The sequence below is a fragment of the Stigmatopora nigra genome, chromosome 15, assembly GCF_051989575.1.
Source record: "Stigmatopora nigra isolate UIUO_SnigA chromosome 15, RoL_Snig_1.1, whole genome shotgun sequence".
In the NCBI taxonomy this organism is placed as follows: domain Eukaryota; kingdom Metazoa; phylum Chordata; class Actinopteri; order Syngnathiformes; family Syngnathidae; genus Stigmatopora; species Stigmatopora nigra.
This window is the reverse complement of record NC_135522.1, coordinates 8,287,281-8,315,176: the sequence shown is the minus strand read 5'-3', so window position 1 is coordinate 8,315,176 and position 27,896 is coordinate 8,287,281. Positions and strand designations below refer to the sequence as shown.

The 27,896-nt window shown below is 38.1% G+C and overlaps 3 protein-coding genes across 7 annotated transcripts; 1 reads left to right on the top strand and 2 right to left on the bottom strand.

Annotated features, from left to right (window-relative positions):
* Positions 1–683: 683 nt before the first annotated feature.
* mgp (matrix Gla protein) lies at positions 684–27,099 on the top strand. Of its 4 annotated transcripts, XM_077735291.1 has the most exons (8): positions 684–707; positions 9,788–9,899; positions 17,884–18,025; positions 23,098–23,206; positions 25,433–25,543; positions 25,632–25,661; positions 25,780–25,882; positions 26,612–27,099. In XM_077735291.1, exons 5-8 carry the CDS (start codon positions 25,447–25,449, stop codon positions 26,769–26,771), a joined length of 390 nt encoding a protein of 129 aa, XP_077591417.1. In that variant the 5' UTR covers positions 684–707; positions 9,788–9,899; positions 17,884–18,025; positions 23,098–23,206; positions 25,433–25,446; the 3' UTR covers positions 26,772–27,099. The 4 variants fall into 4 exon arrangements, with proteins under 4 accessions (XP_077591417.1, XP_077591419.1, XP_077591418.1 ...); XM_077735293.1 differs by lacking the exon at positions 23,098–23,206; XM_077735292.1 differs by lacking the exons at positions 684–707; positions 9,788–9,899 and adding an exon at positions 14,639–15,015.
* LOC144209091 (G-protein coupled receptor family C group 5 member D) lies at positions 1,042–5,511 on the bottom strand. Of its 2 annotated transcripts, XM_077735288.1 has the most exons (4): positions 5,102–5,511; positions 2,067–3,245; positions 1,431–1,486; positions 1,042–1,282 (listed from the first exon to the last, which is right to left on the bottom strand). In XM_077735288.1, exons 2-4 carry the CDS (start codon positions 3,184–3,186, stop codon positions 1,193–1,195), a joined length of 1,266 nt encoding a protein of 421 aa, XP_077591414.1. In that variant the 5' UTR covers positions 3,187–3,245; positions 5,102–5,511; the 3' UTR covers positions 1,042–1,192. The 2 variants fall into 2 exon arrangements, with proteins under 2 accessions (XP_077591414.1, XP_077591413.1); XM_077735287.1 differs by lacking the exon at positions 5,102–5,511 and having other exon boundaries at positions 2,067–3,369.
* pde6hb (phosphodiesterase 6H, cGMP-specific, cone, gamma, paralog b) lies at positions 6,766–8,780 on the bottom strand. Its single transcript, XM_077735156.1, has 3 exons — positions 8,628–8,780; positions 7,587–7,735; positions 6,766–7,464 (listed from the first exon to the last, which is right to left on the bottom strand). Exons 2-3 carry the CDS (start codon positions 7,727–7,729, stop codon positions 7,347–7,349), a joined length of 261 nt encoding a protein of 86 aa, XP_077591282.1. The 5' UTR covers positions 7,730–7,735; positions 8,628–8,780; the 3' UTR covers positions 6,766–7,346.
* Positions 27,100–27,896: the final 797 nt, after the last annotated feature.

Sequence of the window (27,896 nt, the reverse complement as noted above, 5' to 3'; positions counted from 1 at the left end):
GTGTGCAAGCGATGCCCCCTGGTGGTTTGACTGTTACAGAATGTTTTCATTTTATATGAGAGGCATGATTTTTGATCTGGTTAGAATACTTAATTTCTGCACTTGCAATCATACCACCACCAGTGGGAATCGAGCCCGCGTCTGACCAGTCTCCCTCAAAGTCTGGGGAGTGAACCACTACACCAGGGGCGTTCACTTTTTTGCTCCAAGATCTACTTTTCAATGAGCCAACCTTGGGCGATGTACTTTGTTGTTAGGGTTAGAATTCAGGGTTGGGCAAAGCGCTCCTGAAGGACCACTGTGGTACCATGAATTTGTGGAGTCCCTCCGAAGCTCTTTCAGCAATAGACTGCTGCCCCCCTCATTGCAGGAAGAAGGGCCTCTGCAGATCCTTCCTCCCATCAGTTGTCAGGCTCTTTAACAAAAGAAATGTCTGAACAGGCTTATTTATTTATTTACTTATTTATTACCTATTTATTTATATCTGAAATGCCTTTTCCTGTGTCTGTATTCTCACCCTCTTGCTACTATGACAGTGAATTTCCCGAATACGGGATGAATAAAGTAATCTAATGTAATCTAATTTTATCAGTGAATAGAAGGCTTGGAATCTCATTTTGTTCTTGTCTGCTGTTCCAGCTATTGCTGTCTGCTCATATCTCCGTTTGGAAAGTCTTCCTCCTGTCTCAGGACTCCTATTGTCTCAGGTTTGAATGAATTATATGATGTGGCTTAGAATAATTTTGCATATACAGTAGTACCTCTACTTATGAAATACATTCATTCCATAAGTGGAAACTTGGATCTTTATAGTACTTTGAATATATAGACATGTATAGCCATTTATAATTTGAGTTACCATTGTAGATGGACATTATGTTGACAGGATTATGCACAGTGTTATGATTAATATTCTGTTTTATGATTTGAGTTATAATACAATTCAAACTGCTTTACACCAAAATATGTGCAACCTGGTAGACACAAGTGAGTTGAAATGGCTAACTGTCAGTCACAAACAATGCCAGTACGTGACATGAATTTTGTATTTTGTTTTGGTATCATTCTTGGACTTTATTAGAAATATAGTAGTTTACAAATGTTCTCATCAAGCAATGCATGAATTCTTTTTGAGTAAAAGACAAAACAAAGCAAACAAACAATGGTGGTACTCTCTGATCCACCACGTATTCTACAATTGTCCATAATATTCATCATATGGTTCCCCATAGTTGGTCGACTGTGGGCGAGGAATGGTATAATCTGTATTGGGGTCAATTCTCTGGATCACACACACACATAAGAAACATCAGGGCAATTAACACTTGATAAACTGCGCTGTCAAGAAGCAAATAGTGTGTCTTATCATGGAAAAGGTCACAGTATGCAATTAAATGCGAGATGGTTAATGGTGACAGTTTATTACTCACGGTCATGGAGAATCCCGACTCGTAGGGTGATTGTAGCGTTGGATCTACTCGCTGGCCTGGCGGCGGAAACATAATTAGCACATGCTGTAATACATGATTGACTCATGATGACAACTGAGATAATAGCATTTTGGTAAAAACACTGTATTTTTACTTCAAGTAATTTAGGGAAGAAGATGACAACTTATTTAATACAGTTGATATTAAAAAAAAAATGTAAGGCCAAATTCATAATATTCAAAGAGGGTGATACGTAGGCTTTCAGCAGCTTTGACATTAAAACATCAATGTAATGCATATTAGATAAAATTAGGCAATCAATTGGGTTAAAAATATAATAAACATACATAAGAGGCTGGTTGTACACTAAATTGTGAAAAGGGAATTGTTGTCTGCGATTGGCTGGCCACCAATTCAGTGTCCCTTGCCTGGTGGTCATAGATTAGCTGGGATAGGCTCCAGCACCCCTTGTCAGGATAAAAGAGTAGATGTACAACAATTAAATAAATATCCGTCAGGACTGAAGAGGAAAGTTTATGTAAGTAATGTGTCTTTATTTCACTGCTGCTGAATACTAAAGGCAACCATTGCCACCACAATGTAGCCTTGGAGCAAAACAATTTTGAGGCTTCTTACCTTTCCTTTGTTCTGAATCGTTCTCAAAACTTCCATTCCTGGCTCCCCCCTTGGGACTGTTCAATCCTGGGATATCAGCACTGGGGCTGGTCCAGCCCGCAAAGCTCAGAGGGATTTCTTTAGATTTGGCCTCGCCACGGCACAGGAAGGCAACTTGCGCCAAGCCGTGTCCCATCAACAACAGCCAGCCGTTGGCCACCAAGGCCACGGCGAGCGTCGGGTCGTCCCATTGTGGCCGGCGGTCCAGACTGGAGTTCACTTTGGTGAGCATCGCGATCCACGCCACCCAAATGCCGGCGGAGAGCAGGAGCGTGAGGAAGAGGAGAACGGCCTGTTGCCGGCTCTGCTGGTGCAGCGCACCCGCGTACCGGTAGTTGTACGTGGTGCAGGAGCGACAGAGGAAATGCAAAGAGAGAATCAAGCCTGTCGCCAGAAGGCACAGGACATAGATCTGCAACATGATGAACTCCTCTTGGCTGTACTGGCAGGGCTTCTTATCCCGCACTATGACCAGTATGAGCCATTCGGTGGAAATAATCACCTGAATGACAAAAAGTCCCAAAGCAATGGCGGGTTCGCCCCAACCTCGAGCGGCGGCAAAGCCCAACAAAGCTAAGCATCGAGCCAACAGGCAAGAAAAGGCCAAGGAGAAGAAGACGCCGAAGAGGAAGATCCTGGTTGGGCACGTCTGAGGGCTTAGTTGGACGATGAAGGAGAAGGTGATGGCAAAGATGCCACCCGTGGCCAACAAAAACATGGTCATACAGGCCACTATGCTCCCTATGCTGCTGCGTTGTTGTCGTAATGAGATGCAGATCCACAGAGACCAGATAAGGAGGCCCAGGAGCAGGAATATACTGAAGAGGAAACCAGACGACGCCAGAGTCTCCAAGACGATGCCCCACATGGCTTTGCGGTCACACAGGTATCGATAGAGAGGGTCTAGACCTGGGCGGCAGCCTGGAATTGCCTTGTGGTCGGTGGAGTTCCAGGAAGTAGGGTTTGACGTCTCATTGGTGATGTTTCTCATTGATTGAGATAAAGAGGCGAAGGGGACGTGGAAGAGAAGGACAAGGGAGAATGCCAACCTGTGATCTTCGGTTAACAAGGATGGACTCATGTTGGAATTGTCCACTGGTTATTCAGTTCCCCTCGATGTGTCCTTGGAAGGCTTCTTTCCTGAAACAAACAAACATTTGTCTTCAAGATGTAAAAACAATGCAAAACCGCACGCACAAGAAGGACAAGAGAACAGCAATAAACAATCACTTCCTAGTTAACCCCTCCACAGTATGTGCATCTTTAAAAGAAATATCAGTAATATATCCCTTGTTGCATCATAAAGGAAGACTGACACAAAGCACTTTTGGCCCGTAAATATGTTCATCCAAATAAAGTGTTCAAAACATCAATGCACATAAAAGGTGGCCTTTTTTTATTTATTTTGTGACTTACAAACATTGTAAAACAACAGATTTTTATTTGAATTTCTGGTCTTAAGTCAGGTAGAAATGGCTCCAGCCAGCCACTTTAAAACATAAATAGACAATTCCTTTATGTGTCATTAAATAAATGAAAAAAATGAAATGAATTGAAATGTCATTTACCTATTACAAAAACCTTTCAATATACATTTTGTTCCTTGCTAAAATCTTTTAGTGTCATCAGTGGTGCTAACCAATGATCTCTAACAGCCAGTCCTGCCAGTTTGAATGAATTGGAAGTCGATCATTGTCAAATTTTGACACAAAATGATAATACATTTTATCTATGTTCAAACATATCAAGCAAACTGTGGCTTTTAAAACACACCAAAAACATCAATTGTGCCTGAGGATAACTCACCGGCCTAGCCAAAATAGGAAAATACTGCAACCTTTTACATGATCTAGCGCACTAATAGAAAACAAAACGCAATAGGGAGAGTGAAGATATCAACATGTCAGAACAAGGACGAGAGGTTTGAGTGAGGGCCCGAAAACGGGTCAAGTTAATGCAAGTTTCTCATGAAGAAGGAAAATGAACTAACTTGTGCCTCGCGTGCAACGAATGTTGGTGAAACTGAGCAAGTCTATGAGATTTGATTTGCTGTGCAAATTAATGAGGCTGGTTGAGTGATTCCCCACCGATAGTAGAAGGACAGTATCATTTCCTCCAGGCTCATAAGACAGCCTTTGTTGCATTGGCTTATTCACATGGCCCTTATTTGCATCATTACTGGTTTGAGATCACACAGGTTGTTCAAGCTGAGTTCATGTTTTTGTATCGTGGGAGGGAGTTGGACCACCCATAGAAAACCTACATGTTTGCCAGCAACGCGCCGAAAAGCATGATATGAGATTCAAACCTGGGTCATATTGGCAGTGAGGCGATATGCTATCCACTCCTCTACTATTTTGCTTCCATACAACAAAAAAGAGCCAGGACGTAATACGATTTAAATGTAAATAGCAAGTAAATATTATTTCTTACAAGAAAAAATCCCAAGCCATTGTTAAAGGTGTACCCCTTAAAGTGGGTGCATGGCCCTTAATTTGAAAACAGCACCATGCAAGTAAAAATGATAAGTAAAACAATGCATTCATTCATTTTATGAACTGGTTACCCTCACAAGGCTCGCAGGGGGTGCTGGACCCCATCCCAGCTAACTATAACACCCTGAATATATGACATTATTTCTTACACTTTAGTAAAACTAATTTTATATTTTATTTCAGCAAAAAAAAAAACTTATCTATTCTGCCTAGAAACCGTCATTACTGTTTGCTACAACATTAGATATTCTACTTCCAGAAAATGGAATTAATACAAGTACTGAATTCAAATAAATCCATGTTTTAAAGCTTAATATGTTTCAAATATTGTGCTCATCCTATTTAACAATTTAAAATAGAAACAGTGCTCAATAAAATGCCATTGTTCAGAGGAAATGATTGTTTATCTTCATCAAACAATCCTTAATTTATTAAAAATTTGTATCTGGATCCCCCCCTTTTTTTACAGAAGTAGCCATAATAACGAAAAATGACACTTACCTTTTAATCCTTTATGTCCCCCACAACTGAGGCTCAATTTGTTTACAACCCGCAATGTGTCGGTGCATTGATACCAACTCAGTGTGTAGCCATGCAGGTACCTTTAATTCAAAACACTGCACGCTCCAACATTAGCCGGAAAAAAAAACACGAGCTATGGACACTGTGGAGACACCTGGATTGCCGTGTATATGCCTAAGATCCACAGGTTGGGCAATACTAAGAAAATACTGCACCCCATCTCATATTTTCCTCCCTCGGTCTATACTAGGTGGGGCTCGCACACCTGAAGGAAACACGCACACTCACAAAGAGTGAATTCACCCCTCCCCAGTTTTCCTAATTCCCCACAGGAATTTGTATCATGGTTCCCGATAACTTTGTGCACTCTACCTGGACTAACCAGAATTCCACAAGCAAGACCTGCTGTGAAGCTGCCTTCAAAGAGGCAGTCGATGGGGGGTCTGAGCTAGGGTATGAAACTGTTGCCATGGTTACCATGTCATGACAGAAACAATAGTGGACAGTGATGAAATTAGCGTCAGGGTTTGTTGTGTCGTTTAGTAAGAGTGCTGTTCTCTTCAGTAAGACCGCGCTTAAGATTCAATTCATGTCAGGACAAGTAGGGATATTATGGGGTGTGTTTACTTCAAGGCACGCTCAGAATTCACCCAAACTGGATGTAGCAGTATAAATCATACATCACTAGTGTAGCGTTTTCTGACATATCTTTTCAGGGTTTTTTTCAAACACTCAATGTTTACCAAATAATTCATGTACTACTTCATTTTTATGGTCCTTTCATGATATTGCTTTGATTTGAAATGACTTCAAACAAAAGTTTGTCAATGTTAATAACAGAGCTTTATTTTGAAAAGCAAAAGTAACCATAGGAACAAAAATGTGGGAAACTTTGGTGACAATTAGTCATTTGGACAGACATTGGGGTGTTGTTTTAGTGGTTAATCACAGAGATATTATTAAAAGACATGACACAAACTGAGGTTTTAGGGTTGGGGTGTTTATATTTTATATTTATTACATGGTAGTGATTTTATTCCAGAAAGTAATCATAATGTATAGCTGGTTTCATAATCCTATTGACGCAGTTTTTTGACCTGTTTCTTTTTGCTGTGTCCGCCTTTGACTTATGCAATGAGGCAACTTACAAATGTACATAATAAAATACATGATTCTTACTGGTAAAATTGTATTAGAGTCAAGTATGCAAATCACAAATTTCTCAAACCTTTGATTGTAGAGAAAATGTTTAAACAGTAAAAAATGACTGCTTATAAAGCAGTCATTTTGTGACATTCTTTATATTAATGCACATGTACATGTGATAATGAGTATTAATGATTATTTAGTATTAATTAGTGAGTACACTGGGACATTTGATTGAATTTGTACTCTATATTCAGGAAATACTGTTTTTATTAGGTATTTAAAATAAATAATAGAATAAATAGAATAAAAAAATAGAAAATAGAATTAAAATATAGAACTTTTGTCTTGAATATATTCTTTCTGATGGAAAATATTTTAAAAATCTTGTTCAATTTCCTTTTGGGCATAAAAAAAACACTTTTTTTAGTCATCCCCAATGAAATCAACTTTGTGATTGATTTACAGGTCTTTGGAACAAAGAAAGAGACAGTGAATTCCAAAAAGAGCCATTTAATGCAACTATTATGCAGCATCCATTCACAATACATCTGCTCCGTTCTGTGCTTGTGCCAAATTTCCCCTTAGTATTGACCATCTCTAAGAATGGGAGAACGAAAAGCATTTAAAAGGAGGTGAAAGTGCATTATAGTATTCATCAGTACAGCGCCCTCCTTGATGTTTACAATGACATTGTGAAGTCGTACAATGCAACAAAACAAGGATACCAATAAAAAAGGAACAAGAGGAAACACGGTACAAAGTATTTACACTTCAAATCAACTGCTAGAAGCAAATCAAACTAGTTTCGACCAGTTTTTCTCGCGTTCTTTGGCGTGGGTTGGGGATGATAGAAGGAAAGGGGTGCGTCAAGATTTTCTCGTCAATCTTTCAAGGGTTTTATATACTGTAAACAGTATGATATGTATAATAAAAAATATATATATAAGAGTCGTTAAGATCTCCTTCCACTTAGTGGAGAGAGAGGCAAGAGGTAGATGACGAGAAGGGCATTTAAGGGGATCGCCGGCCGCCTTATCCTGACGAGCCGAGCGTTAACGAACAGAGGAAGAGAGCTTTAAATGATGCCGTATTTGGCCAGGTCGCTGAGCTCCATGTCGCCAAAGGCTTCCCATGGGCACACGACTGTGATGTCTGTGCCAAGACCCTCCATGCCGGGGATGTCGTCACCAAAGCTGTAAAACCAAGAATACAATTAAGATTGAGGCGATTTTCACGTATTCAAGTACTTTTAAGGGATACTTGTCTTGAATATGTTAAGAAGTAGTCATTTAAGGTAACAAGGTTTTTTTTTTACCCTTTCTGGCCTGGTTTGGGGGCCTTGCTCTTGAATGTACGAGTCTGCCTCTGCTTGAATTTGGGTGGGCCCTTCTTTGGTGTGGTGGGGCCAGTGGCTCCGCCAGGGGCCAAGGCGCTTCCTGCCGGTGGGCTGGCGTTCATTTTACTCTTGAAAAGGAAAAAGAAATTAGATTGAAGTTTCCTTCAAAGATCACAACAAAATCTCTTTCAACCAGATGCGCTGTAGATAATCCTATTAGTGTCGCTGCATTAATCTGCACAGATTATGCAAATTAGTTCCAACCAATAGATTAGCGTTAATCCACGTTTGATCCATCCTGGGCTAATTACCCTTCCTCGACAACAAGGATGCCGGCTGTCTTCTTTACGATATGCGGTATTGGAAAATTCCAACTGACGCGATAATAATACATTTTGATTGACACTGTTTATTTAACAATATCTTTGGCTTTGGGGTTATTTGCATGGGTATAGAAATGGATAAGGCACAAAATACGTTCATTTCCTCTGTCACAATTGTCCACTATCATCTCACAGTCCTGTTAACTCTTTCACTTCCATTTACAGCTTTAGATATATCAAATTTGTTTCAACTATGATGACTGGCATTGAGTGATCATGTCTTGCTGGCCTTGAAATCCCTAGACGTCCAATCCAACTTTACTAGGGGATGACAGGAATCAAAAGATTGCTGCCAGGCTCCCAGTCACAATGGATTGGACATCTATCACCATTGATTGGCAGCAAATGAGTTAAACATTTTATGGGTTTCCCAATGCAGATAAACAATCTGTTGCTGTGACAGCTCTTGTCAATATTGCTTACCACAGTCACCAACTATACTGTATTTCTATTTTGTCTTACTAAAGTACTGCTCTAAAGTCCTCTCATAACTTTTTAGACAATCACAAGCCTTCCCAACAAGTGTCTCCATCGTATACCTAATAATAACTCTAAACTTGGAACATTGGCTATGAATTGAAAATTTACAAAGTGTTCCAAAGCAACCGCAATAGCATTTTAGAGTGTTAGTTCTCACCTATTGGAGGTATCCCAAGAGGCCGCCACTGATCTCTTATCCTCCTCCTGCTTCGTCCTGAGGTCTGTGACATTTGCTGTCTGGGCTGTGCTTTTATATCTCCATCTCTAATCCCTTCAGACACCTCTTTCCAGTCACGTGGCCCCTCAGGTCACCTAGACTCGAGAAGGACTCTCTCAGGCTTTTCTATATGACCTAAAGTCAGAGGTCAATCTGAAGGATTTGATGAGGTTTATCCCTCTAAAACCTTAGTACGCCTGGCATGGGATTTCTAGTTGAGGGGAAGGGGGAAAACCTAGTCGCGCTTATAGTCCATGTGATTTTTGTTTTCTGACCATCTACACGTGAAGGATATTTTTTTTAATTACAATCAAAGGATAGGGGGAAAAAACTATAATGGGAGTTAGTAAAGTATTAGAGATCTCTAAAGTATAGTCCACTTAAAACATGACCTAAATGCAAATAGGTACAGTATTATTATTATAGAGACTTAAATGAAAGACATGTTTTGTAAATAAGTTTGTACCTAATTTTTATTTAAAATATATTACAAAATGTTCAGTTTGCTTAGCTGTATGATATGACATTAAAACCCAAAAATTACCAAACTGTACCCACAATTTAATAAGAAGTACCCACGGATTATTAAACTACCCACATTCTAGTAATCTGCACCCACATTTTAGCAATGACCCAGAAACGGTAGTTAACAATCTGACGATTTATCAGACGAATTACTCCTTTTCTCGGTCATTGCAAATAAGGTCCCGAGGCTAAGGGAAAGACAAAGTAAACACTAGGTCTTTTATACCTGCACATACACAATATCATCATACATGCGAATGATAACACTTGAAAGTGACATTGTTCACCTTGAGCAACGAAAGCGTGTGTTTGTTTCCTTTTAAAATAACTTTGTTTGTCAAAAGCAGCCAATGTGCAGCTGCTTGGTTGGTGTGTTAATGTTTAGAGTCCTCACCAAATATGGTGACTACAGTATCCGCATCATTACTAATCTGTGGATGCAGATTACAAACGATGGTTATAGATTGGCTACAAAAAATCTTTGGTATACCCTTGTAAATGTCTGTAAATGAAATGTATTTAACACGTTTGCAAAATTTTAACATACACTGTACTTTTTGTCTCTTTAAAAACAGGTTGTCTGGTCCCAAATGAGGGCAGTTCAATGGAAAAGCCTCTTAACTGCATGTGGGCTGCAGGGCGGAAGAAACAACGCACACACCAGATAATTGGATCTTCAATGCAAAGGTCAGGAGCCAGAAAGCTTTATGATGCCTGTCATCATATTTATTTGACATAATAAAATAGGATACTGTAAGAAGTATTTAAAGTATTTAACTCATTGGCTACTATAGATATCCAATCCATTTTGACTAGGAAGGCTAGCAACGATGATTCGATCCCATTGGGGGGATGATTAATTCTTCGTCTGTCATTGACGACAGTGGAAATCTAATCCAATTTTGACTGTTGTGGTTATGAGTCAAAATGTATTGGACGTACACCACTGTTAATGGCAATGAGATGTGATAATTTAATGCCAGCAAGCCTACTTTCTAGCTTAACTCAGTATCTATCACTGTCTAATAGTGAATAAGTGAAATCATGAAAATGTAAATAGTTGAGCTCAAATATCATTAGTAATGCATTTTTACCCAAACCTATGCTTCGCCAATAATGGGGGGCAATGTCTTGTGAGGGGTGCCGATACCTTTTTCCTGTGCACCCTGAATTTGTTGCCAGCCAATCATAACTAACGACAATTTAGAAAGTTTAGAAAGCATACCATGCATGATTTGGGGATGTGAGAGGAAACTGAAGTCCCTGGAGAAAACCCATTAAGACATAGGAAGCCTCCACAAAAACTCAACCCTCAACTCAAAATCATTTTTACAATTTGACTCCATCAGGGAACAAAAAATAACTATCCATTACTGTCCTGATAGTCAATACAACTTCTTGACCATAACGCCAAACTCAACTGTGAGACAGACATGCTAAGAATTCATCCATAGCCCCCGCCCCATTACACGTGTACAACAAAATAGATTTTTATTTTTATAATTTATAAAAAAAATCTTTAAAAAAAATATTCTAATATGCTAATATGTTCACCTGGCTGCTTTAAAACTGTAATTTTCCCATAATGAAACAAACAGACTTGTAAATGTAAAACTGACCATTTGTGTGTTATTTAAAATACATGAACAAGAATTTGATATAATAAATGTATGAATAATTGGAGGCCGTAGTCCCATAGACAGGGTTGGAAACATATGCAGTGATGAAGCTCCTATTGTAGGTTAGTGGGCCAAGCTTCTTGGGCAACTACGCATATACGGTATTACTTTTAATTAGATTAACAGATGGCCGTGGGAACAGGAAAATGGATGAGATGTTAAGGCTGCTGGTGTTTGTTTAAAAATGAACAAACAAGGAATGAATTAAAAGAAAGTCTAGTCATGGTGCTTTAATCACTGTAATATAGTATAACTTTTTTTTCAAAAGATATTCTAGCTTTTTCCTACATTCCAAACATGTTATGTTTGATTTATTGTAGACTTTACCTTAGCACAAGGTCAACATATTTATATCTTGGATGACTTTGTAATTATAGTTGCCCTGAAAGGGATGATTATAACCTAAAGAATTTCATAAATGCATAGGTACTCTTTTGATTTTTTATAGGTATTTTTAAGGCTATTTCTTCATCATTTTATTCAAAAACAAACTCATTCTTCCACTGCCCTTGATGCAACCTCTCCAATTTTTTTCATTTCTGTCAAGTCTGGAGCTCTTAGTGATGAATTTCCTAAAAGGAAAAGACAAATTCGAACGAAAGAATACTGAAATTCTGCGGTTGGATATTTTTCCATAAGGATAGTGCATCTTATACAACTTTTTCATATTTGTACCTGTCGTGACTGGGCACGATTAATAATTTCCGGTAGATTGCCATGTTAGGACTAGCCTAAGTGTTATTTTTTATTGGGTGTATTTTATAGGACTGCAAAGAAAATATTAATAAGCGTGTTGTGGGTGTCACATTGACAGTATGTTCGTTGAGGAAACTTGTAAGTGAGAATGTGTCTGCACGCATGTGCGTGTGTATCAGTGAAAGCAAATATTATATCTGTGGAATGCACCAAGGTCTTTGCTACCTCTTTAAAAAGCTCAAAGAGACCATGCATGCTTTTTAATAGCATGTGAACACACCTTTTGATTTTAGTCCAACGGGTGTCGACAGATCTCAAAAAAACTCCAACGCTGAACTGCAATTTGACAACATACTGATATTTAGTAAGGAATACCTTTCATGTGCAATTTAGTCCTAGGGTTTTTCACAAAACAACATTTGATCGCTCGTAACCATAATGTTGCAGTATTTTTAGAAAGATGGACTCAGAAATAAACATCATATATTTAAATTTTCCCTTACATGATATCAAGCATATGATTTTATCCCTCTCTGAAGTCACTAATGATTCAAAACCATTTATCGGTGGCCATTTTACAGATTTACTTCATTTTTCCTTTCTTCTCTTGTGCTACATATATTTCATTTTTCAGCTATGTGAAACAAATAGTTTAGACTTTCTGTCCTGAGCTTATAAGTAGCATTGCTCCTGACACTTCTAGGAAATCTTCTATTAACACTTCACGACCTCATTTGAACACTTGCTGTGAACGACCTAGATGCTGACCTCTGCAGTCTGTTTTGTATCCTAAAACCCGGTCCAACTGAGCAACCGAATCCCACTTTAATAATGAAACATTGGCCAATCAAAATGTTAAATATATATGGCTAAGTCAACATTTGTTTCCCCCTTAACCAATAGCCATGTTACCTCCATTCTATTATAATATTATTATTTAGTAGATAATATTATTCTATTCTTAACGCCAACTGAGTCATGGGATAGCAAGTTCACTAAGTTCTGGCAATAACATAAATTTATGTAAGAAAAGGATTTATTATTGTTATTGTGTTGTAGTTGGAACTGCCCTTATTTTCAGCTTCATTTATTATGCATGTTTATCTTATAAATAATTTGAATTTATATTACAGTATTTCTTCAACCTTTTATATTACCACAATACCAAGAGCCTTGTTGTATTCTCGTACATTCATATATTATTCATAAATAGACCTTTGTTGTCTTTGCCTTTGGATGTAGACTCGATATTTAAAATCTCGTACCTTATTGTTTTGAAGTTTTCTTTAACGTTTCAGCACGGAAATTCTCTGCTTTTTTTGGTTGTTTTTAATTGGTCAAAAAATGAAGTGCATTCATATTTTATCTCATGATAGTCAATAAGGAATAATTCATTTCTTTTCCATGTCAGTACTGGACTTTCAAATTCTGTGTGTTCTATGAACAGAGGCGATATTGAAGTCTGGTGTTGAAAGCACATCCAGGAATGTTTTGATTTTTGTTGGCTGTTTCATAGTTATATAACCATTAAAGAAGCTGTCTGATCAACTAATTGACTGCTGGGATTTCCCCAAATCTCATTGCTAAGACTTAGTACTGCTTGTCGTCATCAGTTGCTCACTAAACATTTTCCAGAACTCTTAATCCCTCTGTTTCCCCTTTGTTGAGCTCAGATTAGATACCTATTTTCCTGTGCCAAGTAGCAAAATTAGCTTTATATTAATGGTTCCCACTTTGAATCTCTGAAGTCACTTCATAGGGAATTTAAAATAAAACTAGCAAATAATTGAGAACTGAAGTAATTGCATATTTACGGTTCATTAGTGATTATTGACAATGAATTTTGCTGGTACATTCATTCATTTATTTATTTTCTAAACCCCTTATCCTCACAAAAGTCGTAGGGGGTGCTGAAGAAGAATTACATAAATATTATGCAAACAAGAATTAAAAATCCTACTTTTATCCCGATTTTTAAACTGGTACTCCTATTTATATACCTCAGCGCTTTGAATACTGAATAACAAAGTACTGCGTAATATCGGACGCTATACTTAAAATGTGATCTGAGCCAAAGAAAAAAATTAAAAAGTCTGCTAAAGCCAGGTGCTGAGAAAATGACTTGTGCAGTAAAGGGAAGGAGCCCAGGTTGTTAAAACAAGAAATGTGTTGGAAAAGTGTTGGGTCAGTCGTCTCTGGGAACTGTAATCTGGGCTTTGGTTGCCATTAGTATTAAGGAAGAAGGGCGCTTATTAGATTGGAGTGGTGAGCGTTGTCATCCTAGCGGGGGAGACTAATTGGATATTCCTAAATCAGGGAGCATGACGTTCCAGGACAAAGAGCGCTGCTGCTGCGGAGGAGGAGGAGGAGGCAAATGCTTAAAGATGCATGAAAGCAATGGATATGTACTTGACTGCAATTAGTGGAGGCTGGTGATGATGACATACAAATACACCACAACATTATGACCACTTTCACAATGTAACACTTTCCACTGCATGGAGGTCATCAAATAATAGGCCTTTCCATATTATTCCATCACACACTATTATATAAACAACAATTATGTTTAAATATGAAATGACTGCATACTCATTTGACTGTAAAATAATTAATATCACAGTATGGTCAGACTCTGCTTAACTCTTTGTCTGCCATTGACTGTGCCAGACTTCCAATCCACTTCCAGTGGATGAGCGTTCATCCTCTTGCTTTAAATGGATTAGATGTCTACTGGGGATAAAATAATTGCTGTGACAGTGCAGTTTGGCTAGAGGAAATACCAAATATATTTTTTATTTATTTTATTGGCTGCCATTGACTCTTGAGAGATCCAATCCATTTTGACTGGACTTAAATGGATCAACTCATTGTAATTTACAGCAAAAGGATAAGTGTACGCCACATGATTGGACGTCTCCTATCATCTTGGACAAATAACAAGTCCCCCCCCTGTTTAATGGCTGAAAGCCATATTGGGTGGGGCAACTAGCGCTTTAAAACTATCCTGAAAAGTACACATTATGCAACATCATCACATTCATTCCTAGTACTCCCAATGCAACCTGTGATGTCATTTTTAGTGCTGTATTGGTACCAATAGCAATATAAGTAATACTAGTTATAACCTATCCACCTTATGACAATAAGCAAGATAGAAAATGGATAAACAGAGACATTTTCCATTTCTTTTTTTCCTTTTTAAAGCTTTTACCGGTGCTCTTTAGATCAGCGGCATTGCTTGCAAATCACTCGGCGACATTTCAAGGCAACATTTGAAGCAGCCCAAGTGAGAAGAAAAATGGGAGCATTTCTGATAAATGGATTAATGATGCAGGCTTGGAGGATAGAACGAGAAGGGATTAAAGAAAGAAAGAGAGGGAGTTGAGTTGGAGGAGGGGGGAAGTGAAGAAGCAAAAGTTTATTCGGTGAGACAAGTGCTTGGGGGCTTTGCACACCATAACGCAGTCCCACCGAGGGAAAATTGTTGTTTGGGGGGATTTGACTTTGAGCTGTGTGAACGGGCACCTTTTTTTTCTGGTGGCAATTCTTAGTACTTACTCTTTGCACACTCCTTTTTCAGCTTTAATGCGTAAGCGCTGCAGCATTTTGGTTGCAGATGCATGTGTGGATCTCTTCCCATTAGTGGTAATGCACTCGTTAATTCTTAAATAAATCATTAAAGCCCCAGAAAACAGAGATTGCACATCAAATCCAATGGTGGGAGTAGTTTGTAAAAAACTCATTAGGCATATATACGTGCATATCTATGTATGAAACAGCATAATTTATGGTGTATGTATAAATAGCTCATCTTTGGGGAGGAAAATGTTTAAGCTTTTAATACTAGAATATGTATCTACATTACTGTGTATTTGGAATTTGCATTAGTACCACCAGTAGTACGCTAGTGGTACAAATAATACCGCCTGGATCGAATATACATTATTATTCCACTAGTGTATTTGTAAAGTTCAGTTGTATTATTTTTATTCACAGTTACAGTTTTAGAACAGTTTCTTTTCAAATATTGAGAAACAGTTGTTGTGAGAGCAAAAAAGAAACAGTGGAGGACCTCAAGTTGCCTAAAAAAAGATGTTGCAATGTGGAAGAAACCTTGCTTTGGGACTCTAATCTTTGAAATTGCAAAGGGAGAAGAGCAGTTGAAGATGAAGTAATAGCAGTTTCCACTCCACCCACTCTGCCCTGTCGGATCAAATAGTATCTCATTACTAGTCTTGGCTGGTAGCTCTCAGGCAGTCAGCGAGAGGTCGGAAAAGTTCCAAAGAAAAGCGCAGTGCAAAAAAAAAAGGCTTTTGAAAAGCATCTGTGGAAGACTCGCTTGGTATAGATTAGCCGTGTCCAATTTTTTTTCTTTGAGCCTCTCATCAAAATCAAAGGATCCAACCTGAAAGCCTTTCACTTTTAATGGTTAAACAATAAACAGGTTTGAACAGAATGTGTGTATATATATATATACACTTTAATGTTAATTTATTGGTTTTAATTGATGCCATGAGATGACCAGTCCATTTTGACTGGTCAATCAATCAATTGCTGTCAGCCCCCCAGTCAAATAGATTGGAAATCAATCACCGTCAGTATCCAAAAGTACAAGAGTAGTATTGCAATATTTATAATAACACTACTGAGACAAACTTTCCATTGCAAAGGGAAATTGACTAGTTGGAGGATGGAAGGGGGGGGGGGGGCAAACCAAAATAGCTCATTTTATCACATTAAATTATTGTATATATTTATATCAATATATGTATGGAAAACAAAATCCTAAAATTCTACCGATACCGACATTAATTACGTGTTGTCAGGTTTTGACCCCCTCAGCTAATGATTAGTTGATGAGTGCCATCCAGAATAAATGCTTAGAAGAGAAAGAGAGAAAATAGGCTGAATTTAAGCTTCTTATTTTGAATATTTTCCTAATATACTCTGGGCAATAGTTTGGACCCCAAAGTAAAGCCAGTTGGTGGTATGTTTGCAAGGTAGATTCTGGAAAAAGAATTTCAACACATATTTTGTGCCTTAAATGTAATCATAATTTCCTGAGGGCTAGTCAAAAAAAATGTATGAATGAAACAACTTGAGAAACTAGTTTGAAGTACTCATCATCACTGGTGGAAGCCCTCGAATTCAATTCAAACTGCAATTCTTTGTTGTCACCAGCAGACAGCAGACCAACGTTGTGTTTGCAATATTTCCTCTCAAGCTTTGGTGGGGGCGAAAGAGGACAAACGAGTGAGGTTCCATGCTGTCATGCACTTAATGACATTTCAGCATTGTGGGAATATTGTGCCTCGGGCAGTGTGTGGTTTTGGAGGCACTTGGTGTCCACTTCCACTTGTCTTCACCATTGATTGCGAGTTGTGAATTCACAGGAATGACCTTTACTGGTAAGACCTGGAGACTTAGATAGATAATAGGCAGCATTATTCACAACTATAGTCAGGTCAATGAATCAAACATTTCAATTTACATGTACAACTGATCAAAACATGACACTTTCCGTTCATTGGTCACTTCTTATTGATCTTGGGGCATTTCAGGGTCAATTTCTGTTAATTGGAGGTAACTTTCTGATGATTTAGGAGCATTTCTAGGTCACTTCCAGTACGTTTTAGGCCAATCCCTGTCAATTTTTAAAAAAAATATTGGAGCAGCACCTGTTTCAACCATCCATCCATCCATTTTCTATAGTAGTTGTCCTCATCCTTGAGTTCAGGGTGTATTGGAGCCCCTCCCAGCTAACCTCAGTGGGGTCAATTCTGCATTTTTTCTTTACCTAAAATGCATATTTTGCCATCAACTATTGCTATTTTTATTCTATTCTAAATACTCTGAAAAGAAGCCAATCAAATAACGATTTAATCCTGGATTACATCCAGGTGAACCTGAATATACTCATGGCTACTAGTATATTCCATTCAAAATAAACCTTCCCCACACACACAATTAAACTCAATGGCCTTTATCCCTGTAATGTAAATCACTTTATTTTAGTACAAAGTCTCAGTTTAGAACAATAAAAGCCATCTACACACTGCCACAACCACGTATTTTATTCCTAGCTGTCTGGAATGCGTGGTTGAGAGTTTGTTTTGATTTTGCAAGAAGTGGTTTGGATACGTCTTCAGAAAATACATGCACATCAATATACAGTTCTTTTAACCATTATAATGTCGATTTATATTTGTTTGTGTGAATAGGACTGTAAATATTTTCAGGTCTCGGGCCTCGTGTCTCTGACCGTAACCCTGTGTTTCATCATCTGGTTGCAGGTTTACAGCTGTGCCTGTTGTGTTAGTGGTCAGCTAACTTGTGATTAAACTGATGGCTTTTGACAACTGAAGACATTTCTAAACCATGGTTAAGGAGGAAGCAATAGACTTGATGATCCCGATGAAGAAAAAGTCATCAACTGTAAGTGACAACTTGATATTTGAGTGACTATACAATTCCTTCATTCCTCCATCTTCCCTAACGCACATCCTCACAATGGTTGCTGGAACCTATCCCAGCTGAATACACCCTAGATTGGTCACCAGAGAGACAGACGACCATTCACACTCACAATCCTACTGCCACCAACCACTTTACCGTCAGGTGCACGAATTACAAAATGATTTTGGATCAAGTAGCTTTAAATGTAGTGCATTTAACATTAAAACGTATGACTATAGCTGCTATCCCTATCCGGCGATGCACAGTCAGCTCAAATTCCCACTGTAAGTTTAAGTTTAGGTTACCAAAAGCATGTGGAATAGAGTCCAAGATGTCAGATAATGAGTAGTAATACATAGCCAAGACAAAAGAAGAGCAGTAACTGCATCGTTTTATTTGCTGAGTTTGAAAATGGAGGGACAGGCAAACAATAAGATTATAGAAGGATGGAGAAGAGGGAGCAAATGAGCAGCTTGTTGTTGTCAGTGTGCCTGCTTTGAGGATGTCTGCAAAACCTCTCAGCAGAAGATATGTTGCATTTATATTGACTCTTTAGCCTATTATTCTCCATCTTATTTGTATTCCTGTAAAGAGTAATCTTTGTCATTGGTCTATGATAATCATGACAATGAAACAGACAATTACTCACGCTCACAATTAGAACAGGGTGGAACTCGAACCCAGACTGAAGTCAGGCGGAAAGAACACTACACCATTTTTTTTGAGAATTTTGTGCATTTTTTGGTAGTCAATGCAACTTATTGTACAAAAAAAAGCCATTTTTCACTCTCTCCCTCTTTGTGTGGTTATGTAGGCCTCCTCTACCCCTGCCTGTCGCTAAATTGAATGACGTCATCCTTTAAATTCATGACTTCACCTCTAGCTGTGGGCTACGCCATCATTATCGCCAACACACCACAGAGTCCCTCATCCCGCCGCCATTACCCCTAACACTTTTGTGTGACTTTGAATTATGCTTTGATAGAATCAGGTATACACACCTTAATGTGATAAAAAATTATAGCTATTGTACAACGTATAACCCTCAATTAAACATTTTTTACCATACTTCAATGCTAATTACATAATTGTGCTCCCTTTATCCCTTTTAATGGAAGCTCGCCGTCGTCTGTGATCGTTTGTTCTGCTCGTGAATGCCAACTGACGTTGTGCATTGTAAATCTTTACATGTGTGTGTTACATTCCTGGCCCGGTAGGTGGGTGCAGCTCGCGTATTCCGCAGCTTCACTTTGTTAGACTTGGCCGGACAGGAAAGAAGCCAGGCACCAAGGTAAATATTGCGGACTAAAGAAAAAAAGAAAAGAAAACTTGGATAGTGTTGTTATGAGAAGTTGAAATTGAAATATGCAGCAACAGGATGGCAAACATTCGCACATACGCATGCATGTTCCCTATCCATGATGTCCTTAGAAGGGTCATGGTGGTGCTGGAGCAAATATTCCTTGGCAACTAAGTGACGTTTTACACCCTGGATTGGTTATTGATCAATTGCAAGATACACATGCAAGTGGATGTAATAAGTCACTAACACACAAAAATAGTTTTTTTCTTCGTAGAATTAATAGGACTTTATGTCTAATAATCCAACATTTTCTATTTGTTTTTTAGTCAATAGTAAACAATCTACTTTGTGTTGGAATAAGTCTGTTTACTTGTCCGCTCTAACCATGAAAGTAAGCCAAAATCAAATGTGCTCTTGACTTTTTACTATATAAACAGCCTTAATGTATACATTTTAAAAGTGTTGCGTTTTGTGACAACCCACATTAGCTTTCTATTTGGCATTTAGTTGTAAGAAATGATAATGTGTGTGTATATGTAAAATATGGTTGTTAAATATGCAGTCAAAATCTATCGGAATATAGATGTCCTATCAAAATATCAAAATTTCAAAATTTTCTAAGTAACATTCCTTTTTCTCAATTTGCCTTTCAATCAATTGCAAATTAATAATTGCTATTTTTTAGGGTTTTTTTTTGTTTAGCCATGTACATTTAAAGTCATAAACAACAATGTCCTTAAATAACATTAAATATGGATATGTTAAAAGTGTGCAGGTCTTTTTCAGGCTTAGCTGGAGTTTGAAATTAAGTACGTCAAAGCAAAGTGTCGAAAGTACAATCGAGCGGTTGTGGGATTGTGGATCTTTGCACATGGAAGTCAAAGGGGAAAAAAAACAACTGCCACTTCCAAGTCACACAATGAGAAGTTTTGGGGTTATATGTCATACATCCATCTGAATCCCACATACTAAATCTTGCAAAACCTCACTAAAGAATAACTCCAAATTCATCTTTATCCTATTCTTTTCTCAGTATGCTCAATTTCCCAAGTGGGATTATATGTTTTGTTGGCCTATTCCTGCAACTGGTTGGCAGCAACAATGTGTTTAGAACACTAGATGTGACAAAGAAGCATCCAAACAGCTGCCTCTTCGTTCCCTCCAATTAGTTTAGTTGACAAAATGATAGATTTAAGACTACCAAGTGTTAGTTTTGTTTATTTTTACAAACTGTGCTAAGAAATAGTGATCATGGTGTTGAGAAGTACAAATATGCAGGAATGGTTTGTCCGTCTCCTCGTGCCCTGTGATTGGCTGGCCACTAATTCTGGGTGTGCCCCGCCTGGTACCTGAAGTCACCTGGCATAGGCTCCAGCACCCCTTGCGACCCTTGTGAGAAAAATTGGTTCATAAAATGAATGAATTAGTTCTGAGATGATGATTCCCCTTTTCACAAATAATATAATTGAAACAGGATAGAAGAATAAATCATATTTTCTTGTCTGTCATAATATCTTTTATGCCAGATTTATCTTGGGAACCTTTAAAACAGTAGACAACTACACCCTGTTTGAGAGTCACGTCAATTGCCCCGTGAGCAATCCCTTGGCAATATTATTGAAAAAAACTCTCCTTTTTAAAAAGAAAGCAGCTGTGAGCAGAACCAACTCCCACATCTGTCTCAGTTAATTTGCTTATAAATGAATAAGCGTTGATTCAACCACATAGTAGTAAAAAAAACAAATGTATGATGTCTAAATGACATCTTTAAAGAATTTATTTCTATTCTCAACACATAAGCAAACAAATCCCTGAAGCAGTGTCAAATTTACAGATGATAAAACATATTGATTCAGAAGAAATCCAACTGAGAAACCTTATGTATCCTTATACCATAACATTGTTATGAATCACACTAGAATTTCTAAAACACCTTTTCCCTCTTTGTATTGAAGTATTGAAGCCTGAGTCGTTCCAAACCATCTATATGCCGATCAAAACAATGTCAAAATAAAATAATTCTGGACTCCATAATACTATATATATATAAATTAGCATGGCATTAAACAAACATAAATTATCCCAGTTTGACATACTGTCCAACACAAATACAACATGTTGATGTTGACGGCAATATTTACAGCCGTGAGACAACAACCACCAAAAGGCTCCCAAAGGCGGACAGTGGTGCGTAACGTCTGTCTTTCATCCAGTCTGACCCGATGCTTCCATCATGCTATAAACTGGCATGCTGAGGGAACAGGATGACATCAATAGTTGTTTTCACCAACTATCTTAGTCATTCACTTTTTTCACTGTCTTCAAATACGTGTTCTATAGGAAATACCTGGGGGGGAAAGCATTGAAAAAAATAGTATAAGGAATAGCAGGTTACATTTCTTGGCGCTGTAAATGAAGACGGAACATAGAAACAGTTGTGTAATTTGTGAGTGAGTCAGTCTGAACCACACCGCATACTGAGGTACACTTGCTTGACCACCTGGGGAAACAAGCCAGCCCAACAAGTTGGATTACAGGATGTTTTTTTGTTTTTGCAGACATTAGCTACATATTCACTCATTTGGGGTCAAAGTCTCTTTTGGAAATTTGCTAAATGTATCCCATAATTCACAGACGTTTTTTTTTTAGACGTCTCATCTGACACCAGACAAGATACAACCTCGATTGGTCACCAGTCATTCGCAGGCACAGTATATTTAGTCAAACAGGCATGTACACAGGTTCATAGTAAACGAAAATTGTAAGTTGTTAGTTGTACGATGGCCTGAAGCATATCTTTTAGTTTAAACTATGATTTGAGGCAGTGGTTAGAGCGTTGGCCTCACAGTTCTGGGATTGAACCATCCCATTTGGGTACCTACTGTGTGGAGTTTGCATGTTCTTCCAATGACTATCTGACTCCACTAGCAGAAGATTGTATCCAAAAAAAAGACTGAGAGAAAAGCAATGGGTCAACTGAGATTTAAATAAGAAGCAGAAATTGAGATTGCTAATTCAAGTCTGGCAACAACAAAGTTGTTCAGATCTTGTTGTAGGTGTCCAGACAGAAGAGTTCAGAAGGGCAACCGAGGACTAGACGGCCTTCATGGCTGGAGATTAGAGTTAACGTTTGGTGAACGGCCTGTGAAGAGAGCAGAAAAGAGCTTTTGGCGTGGGCCAGTGACAGTGATGGAGATTCGGAAAGCAGCCTGGCATCCAACAGTACAACTGTAAAGCATGACATTGAGGTGGCAGTAGGCTTATAAAGTATAGGAACACTGAGACGGCTTTGAAGGAAGGCCAGACCAGTCGGTTGGGGCAGAGGGTTGACCAGACTATTTGCAAGGAAAGATCAGGAAAGGAAATGTCTGGGGAAGACCACTGCACTCAATCTGGCCCGTCCCTGGACTGTGTGGGTGCAGTTTGTGGCTTATTGCTGGAGGTCAGGTGTGAGGCTGTTAAAAACCAAAGATGGATAGATGAGGCACCGAAGAGGGACCGGCTCATTGGCCACACTTCAACGATGCATGTCTGCATTGTGTCACTCTATTGCTTAAAATGAACACCTGATGAATCTTAATGTCTTTGTAAGAAATTGTATTAACTGACCGCTCAACTCAAAGACTTAATTTAAGAGCCGTCATCTCTTGCTGAACAATGAGTGGCCATTTCGGCTGACTGATCTGATGCTTGTGGCAGCAGTTTTTGCTTCAGTCAGTCAATAATCTGATTCATTCATTTTCCATAGGCACCATCACCCCACGTGACCCTAATGAGGATAAAGCAGTGAGATGAGAATAATCTGCTCGGTGCTTCAGGCAGCAACAGCCATACATACTGCATTTGCAAATGTGAACGTACGTATTCACCTCACACTCAAACATTACAGTCCAGACACAACATCATCTCTCTCAGTGCATCCCCTATTCATCAAGTCCTTACTTATCTTACTTATCTCCATCCTAATGTTGATCTGACTGTCTGAGTCTCGCTGATTCCTAGCATGCTCGCCTATTCTTGTTTGTTTACCATTGGCAAAGCTCAACTCTCACTCAGCTATTCTGCTCTAGCCAAATATAATTTTTGGATTACATAACACCCAGATAGACACCATAATCTTACTCCTGCATGGACCTCAGAATAATTGGGCCATTGAAACATCATTGGCTGTAAAGCTACCGCTTTAACACTTTTAGACCGCAGACATGTTGGCAAATAAGCAATAAATCAGAGTGATCACTTAAATTAACTTTGTTTTTTTTTTACCTCCTGAGGTTGGTTTTCTATTGACAATCACAATCATCACTGCTATTGAGGACAGATTCTCCTTTCATGAATGTAAAGGAACCTTTCCAAACAGCTCCTCTCCAAGTAAATCTTTAGTGTTTTGTTCTTTTAATCCCTCCATCATTAAGAATTGCTGCTCGTGCCTTACCACAGCAGAATTATGGGGCCTAAAAGTAGAGTACGTTCACTGAGTGGATAGATAGATGGATAGTGGTGAATGTGTTTTATATAATTTGCTGCAGTCAAATGGTAGTGAATATTATCACGTACCTGCTATGAGCCAGGTTCAGTATCCCCGTGCCAGGCTTCTTTCGCCCTTGCCTCTGTTTACCCCTCAGTGTTTTTTTTTTTTGCCTTCACTACTGTATACTGGTGAATCATGGGAGTTGGGGAGCAAGTGAGCTAATACTTTGGTCTGAATAAATGATGGGGGGAAAAGAGGGTTGATACATATGAGAAGGGAGGAGAGAGGGCAATTGGGGAGGGAGTCGGTGGGTGAAATGAAAGGGTGGAGGGAAGAGAGGTAAGTATAAAAGACATGCTCAGAGGAATTAGTCAATATTCCTGGGGAAAATAGACTAACTGATATACCCAACACTCCTCACGCTACACTTAACTAACGGTGAGTACATTAAGAGGAAAATGTGATTTGAATTGATTTAATTTGTGTCTAATCAAACTTTTATTGTCGTTTTTTATATGCCCTGGGGTATTAAAAAAAGTTTCAGATTTTTTTTATTGAACTTTTTCATTTTTTTGTGTGTTTTTTTTCAGACATGAGAAAAAACTCATGTATTTTAAATGTGTCAACAAATTGGGGTAAATTTGTAAAATTATTCTTAGTTAAAATTAACACGAAATGTCCATTAAGATGTTCTTTTTCTTTTTATGGAGACATTCTAAACTTCTGAGTTCTTGTGAGCCACAAACTTATCCCTAAAAAAACCTTGTGAATAGCGACTAATAAACTCTGCAGACACATTAGGTCAGCAATTTATACACACATCCATGCAGATTCTTTCTGATCTTTGGCCTGCAGACTTGCTGTTTCTTTGCCCACTGCTGAGGTTTTTAAAGTGGAGCCAAAATATGCCTGAGGGGTTCGTGTTATAAACATTCTGAGAATGTATAAGCATGTGTCAGAGTGCCTTGTGGCTGTGTGGGTGTGCTCACTGTATAATGAAAGCAGCTATTGACAGTGAAAACGGGGTGGCAACTCAAACTGAATCTTATCCAAATCCCACAAAATCAAGGGATGGATGAAAGCTCCTCTCCAGTGCAGTTATGTAAATACGCCATCTTTACTTTAAGGGTATATCATGATTTTAAAAAAAAAGTGTTAAACACAACTAATAATTCTGTTTGCACAGGTGGTGATGAATCCTTGACAAGGAACCTTTTCATGACTCAGCATGCCAATTGGAGGGAATTTCATAGGAGGGTGTGCACATGCGCACTTCTTTTATAGCTATCATCTATTTCTCATTTAGTTGGTACCACTGCGATAAACACCAACAACTTTTATGGTTCTTCCAAGCAGAGTTTTGAGCTGAAAAGCCCTTCTTGTGGATTGGCTGTGGAGTTGAGGGTTTTCAGTCTGGCTTTATAAATACAACTTAAGTTACTATATCGGTCACATTTAAAACGTATACCGCCTGGGAAAGATTTATCTATGTGATGCCATTATTATAGAGGTCAGGATCATTTGAACTAAAAGACTCAAGGAAAATCCAATTTCTTATTTGGGGCAAAAATATGAACTCGGTCAATAAGTTTATCATTTTTTTTTTTTACAGAAAAACCATCAGCGATGAAGAGCCTTTTTCAGTTTCTGGCACTCTGTGCTGTGCTTTCATTCTGCGCCTGCCTTAACAGGGGTAGAGCAGCATTCTCAAATTCAAATTCAGGTAATAAAACCCCTCCTGCAATTCCATCATTATGTAATTTTTCCATTTAAAAGTTCGCAATGAATCTAATCTGTGTGTTTCCCTCTAGACTCCAATGAAAGTACAGAATCCAATGAAGGTAAATACATGTTCAGTTTCTTCTGTTCCCTTAAATTACTTTTAATGTCAGCGCACAGTTGTGTGGTTTAAGGAAAATTGGTGTTTTTTGTTAAATCGGGGGGAAATTGTGCTTTCAGATGTGTTTGTGGCGCCGAGGAGAGCAAATACATTCATCAGACCTCAGAGAAACAACGGATACAACCTTCCAAGAGGAAATGGCTACAGCAGTTATTTAATGAGGTAAAATGTAATTCTTTAAATTAGGCCTGGCCATTATGACGGAAATGTGATTTCCGTTTTTTTTGGGGATGTTTTTATCCACCATACAATTTGAATGAAAAAAAATCAAAAGACAAGTTTACCCATTATTGGACATGCATTGGCGGTCATTTTGAGAAATCTATTCCAGTCCAAATGCGTGTGTTAGGGTTAGTGGGCTGCATAATGAGAGTACATTTCTTTTGTACATTTTTATGAATTCATAATTGTATTAAATCATTAAAGAAATTCTAAATAATTTAAAAAATATAATTGAGATTGGGCGACCACATAGGTTGACATCACTTTTTGGGTTCTGCAGGCTTAACTTGTAAGACAAATATTATTAATGTGGACCAGTATTCATGTGGTTATGTTTTATTTTTAGTTAATACTGAAAATTTCCCCTATAAAGATTTAAAAACAAGAAGCTAGTTAAATTAAAGCCAAATAAAGTGCAAACCTCTGTGTCACAAATAAGTATTTGTGCTATCAGCCTTTAAATACAAAATAATCTCAAAGAAACAATCACTCAGGGAACAATCTGCTGAAAACCTAGTTGCTAAAATGCTTTTTTTGCCAAAACAAACAGACAAAATTGAGTTATTTATATGTTTTATGGCCCCCAGGCCCACTATACATCAATAAGTGCAAATTCCAAAAGCCAAAAATGTCCAAACAAATGCAATTTCTTCTACCCCGTGAACACAGTCGCAGAGTAAAGTCTCCAGCTGAGAGACGTGCAGAGACCTGCGAGGATTACTCACCCTGTCGCTTCTTCGCCTATCACCACGGCTACCAAGTGGCCTATAGGAGATACTTCGGGACCAGCACTCCACAGAGGAGATCATTTGGAAATCGTCGATATTAAGCTCCACCACACTTCAAAATACACATTTCATAATCAGGGATCTATCTTCAACACAAATTTAAATAATGGGCTCATCTAAATAGAATCATTTATGGAAATGATTTAATTACATGACAACTCATTATTATTAACATCCACTTTCATCCTCCATTCATCATTTGTAGTAACAGCAGATGATGCTTTATTTGATGATGGCATATTTCAATCATTTTTCAAGCTATTTTTCCCCTCTCTATATTATTCAGGTGCTCCTTTATCTGCACCTTATTATTCTCTATGATCCAACAGCAGTACTGTTGTCAGTGAGAAAATAAAATCTTTTATTTTACGTCTGTTTTCATCTAGTTTTTGCTTTTTTCTTTGGGAATTTTTGCTTTTTTTCTTTGGGAGTTTTTGCTTTTTTTCTTTGGGAGTTTTTGCAAAGCACGGCAGATGTTAACATCTTCCACATGGAAGTTATTTGCATTCATCACGGGAGTCCTTTATTATACTTTATCAAATGAGGAGCTTTACCACTTGCAAATTATTGCTCCAACACACCACCTCGCAGCAGATTTGAACGAATAAAAACACTTGAGTGATTTTATATGGTGCTGCCACATGCCCACAAATGACCCAATCAAAATGTCCTTAAATGGAACTAAAAGTCTGTTGAGATCATTCACTAAAATACTGCCAAGGCCCAACAGTCACCCAGACGTTAAAATTACATCTTGTGTTTTTTTCCAGCCTGTGCAATCTAGAATCAAATCCAAAATGGAGGAGAAAAAAAATCAAAAGGTCAAGAGAGACAAAGCATTTATTTATTTTTTACATTGGAGTTCATACAGTAAATATAAATGGCTTATATAATAGCAAGTCAATGTCACATTGCTATTCACTACTAACATAAAAAATAACAAGTTACTCATTGAAATTGAATTTAAAAATGCTAAATGCAACTCAAAAAGCACACTCATCCTATTTGTGTCCAGGTAAAGTATAAAGTATAAGTATAATTACTTGCAAACCATCATAATGAATAATTGTAAAATGTGTTTGTATGTGACATTTTCTCTGATGTTATTCCCTATATAGAATACAGCAAAAGGAATAAATATCTGATATCAATGTTGGTATAACACT

Excerpts from the sequence above, each read along its gene's own strand:
- mgp (XM_077735293.1), top strand. The coding sequence starts at position 25,447 with ATGAAGAGCCTTTTTCAGTTTCTGGCACTCTGTGCTGTGCTTTCATTC. Across the intron at positions 25,544-25,631 it reads ATTCTCAAATTCAAATTCAG|ACTCCAATGAAAGTACAGAA; the intron begins GTAATAAAACCC and ends GTTTCCCTCTAG. Across the intron at positions 25,883-26,611 it reads TACAGCAGTTATTTAATGAG|TCGCAGAGTAAAGTCTCCAG; the intron begins GTAAAATGTAAT and ends CCGTGAACACAG.
- pde6hb (XM_077735156.1), bottom strand. The coding sequence starts at position 7,729 with ATGAACGCCAGCCCACCGGCAGGAAGCGCCTTGGCCCCTGGCGGAGCC. Across the intron at positions 7,465-7,586 it reads CCCAAACCAGGCCAGAAAGG|CTTTGGTGACGACATCCCCG; the intron begins GTAAAAAAAAAA and ends TTGGTTTTACAG.
- LOC144209091 (XM_077735288.1), bottom strand. The coding sequence starts at position 3,186 with ATGAGTCCATCCTTGTTAACCGAAGATCACAGGTTGGCATTCTCCCTT. Across the intron at positions 1,487-2,066 it reads CGATTCAGAACAAAGGAAAG|GCCAGCGAGTAGATCCAACG; the intron begins GTAAGAAGCCTC and ends TTCCGCCGCCAG. Across the intron at positions 1,283-1,430 it reads AGTCGGGATTCTCCATGACC|AGAATTGACCCCAATACAGA; the intron begins GTGAGTAATAAA and ends TGTGTGATCCAG.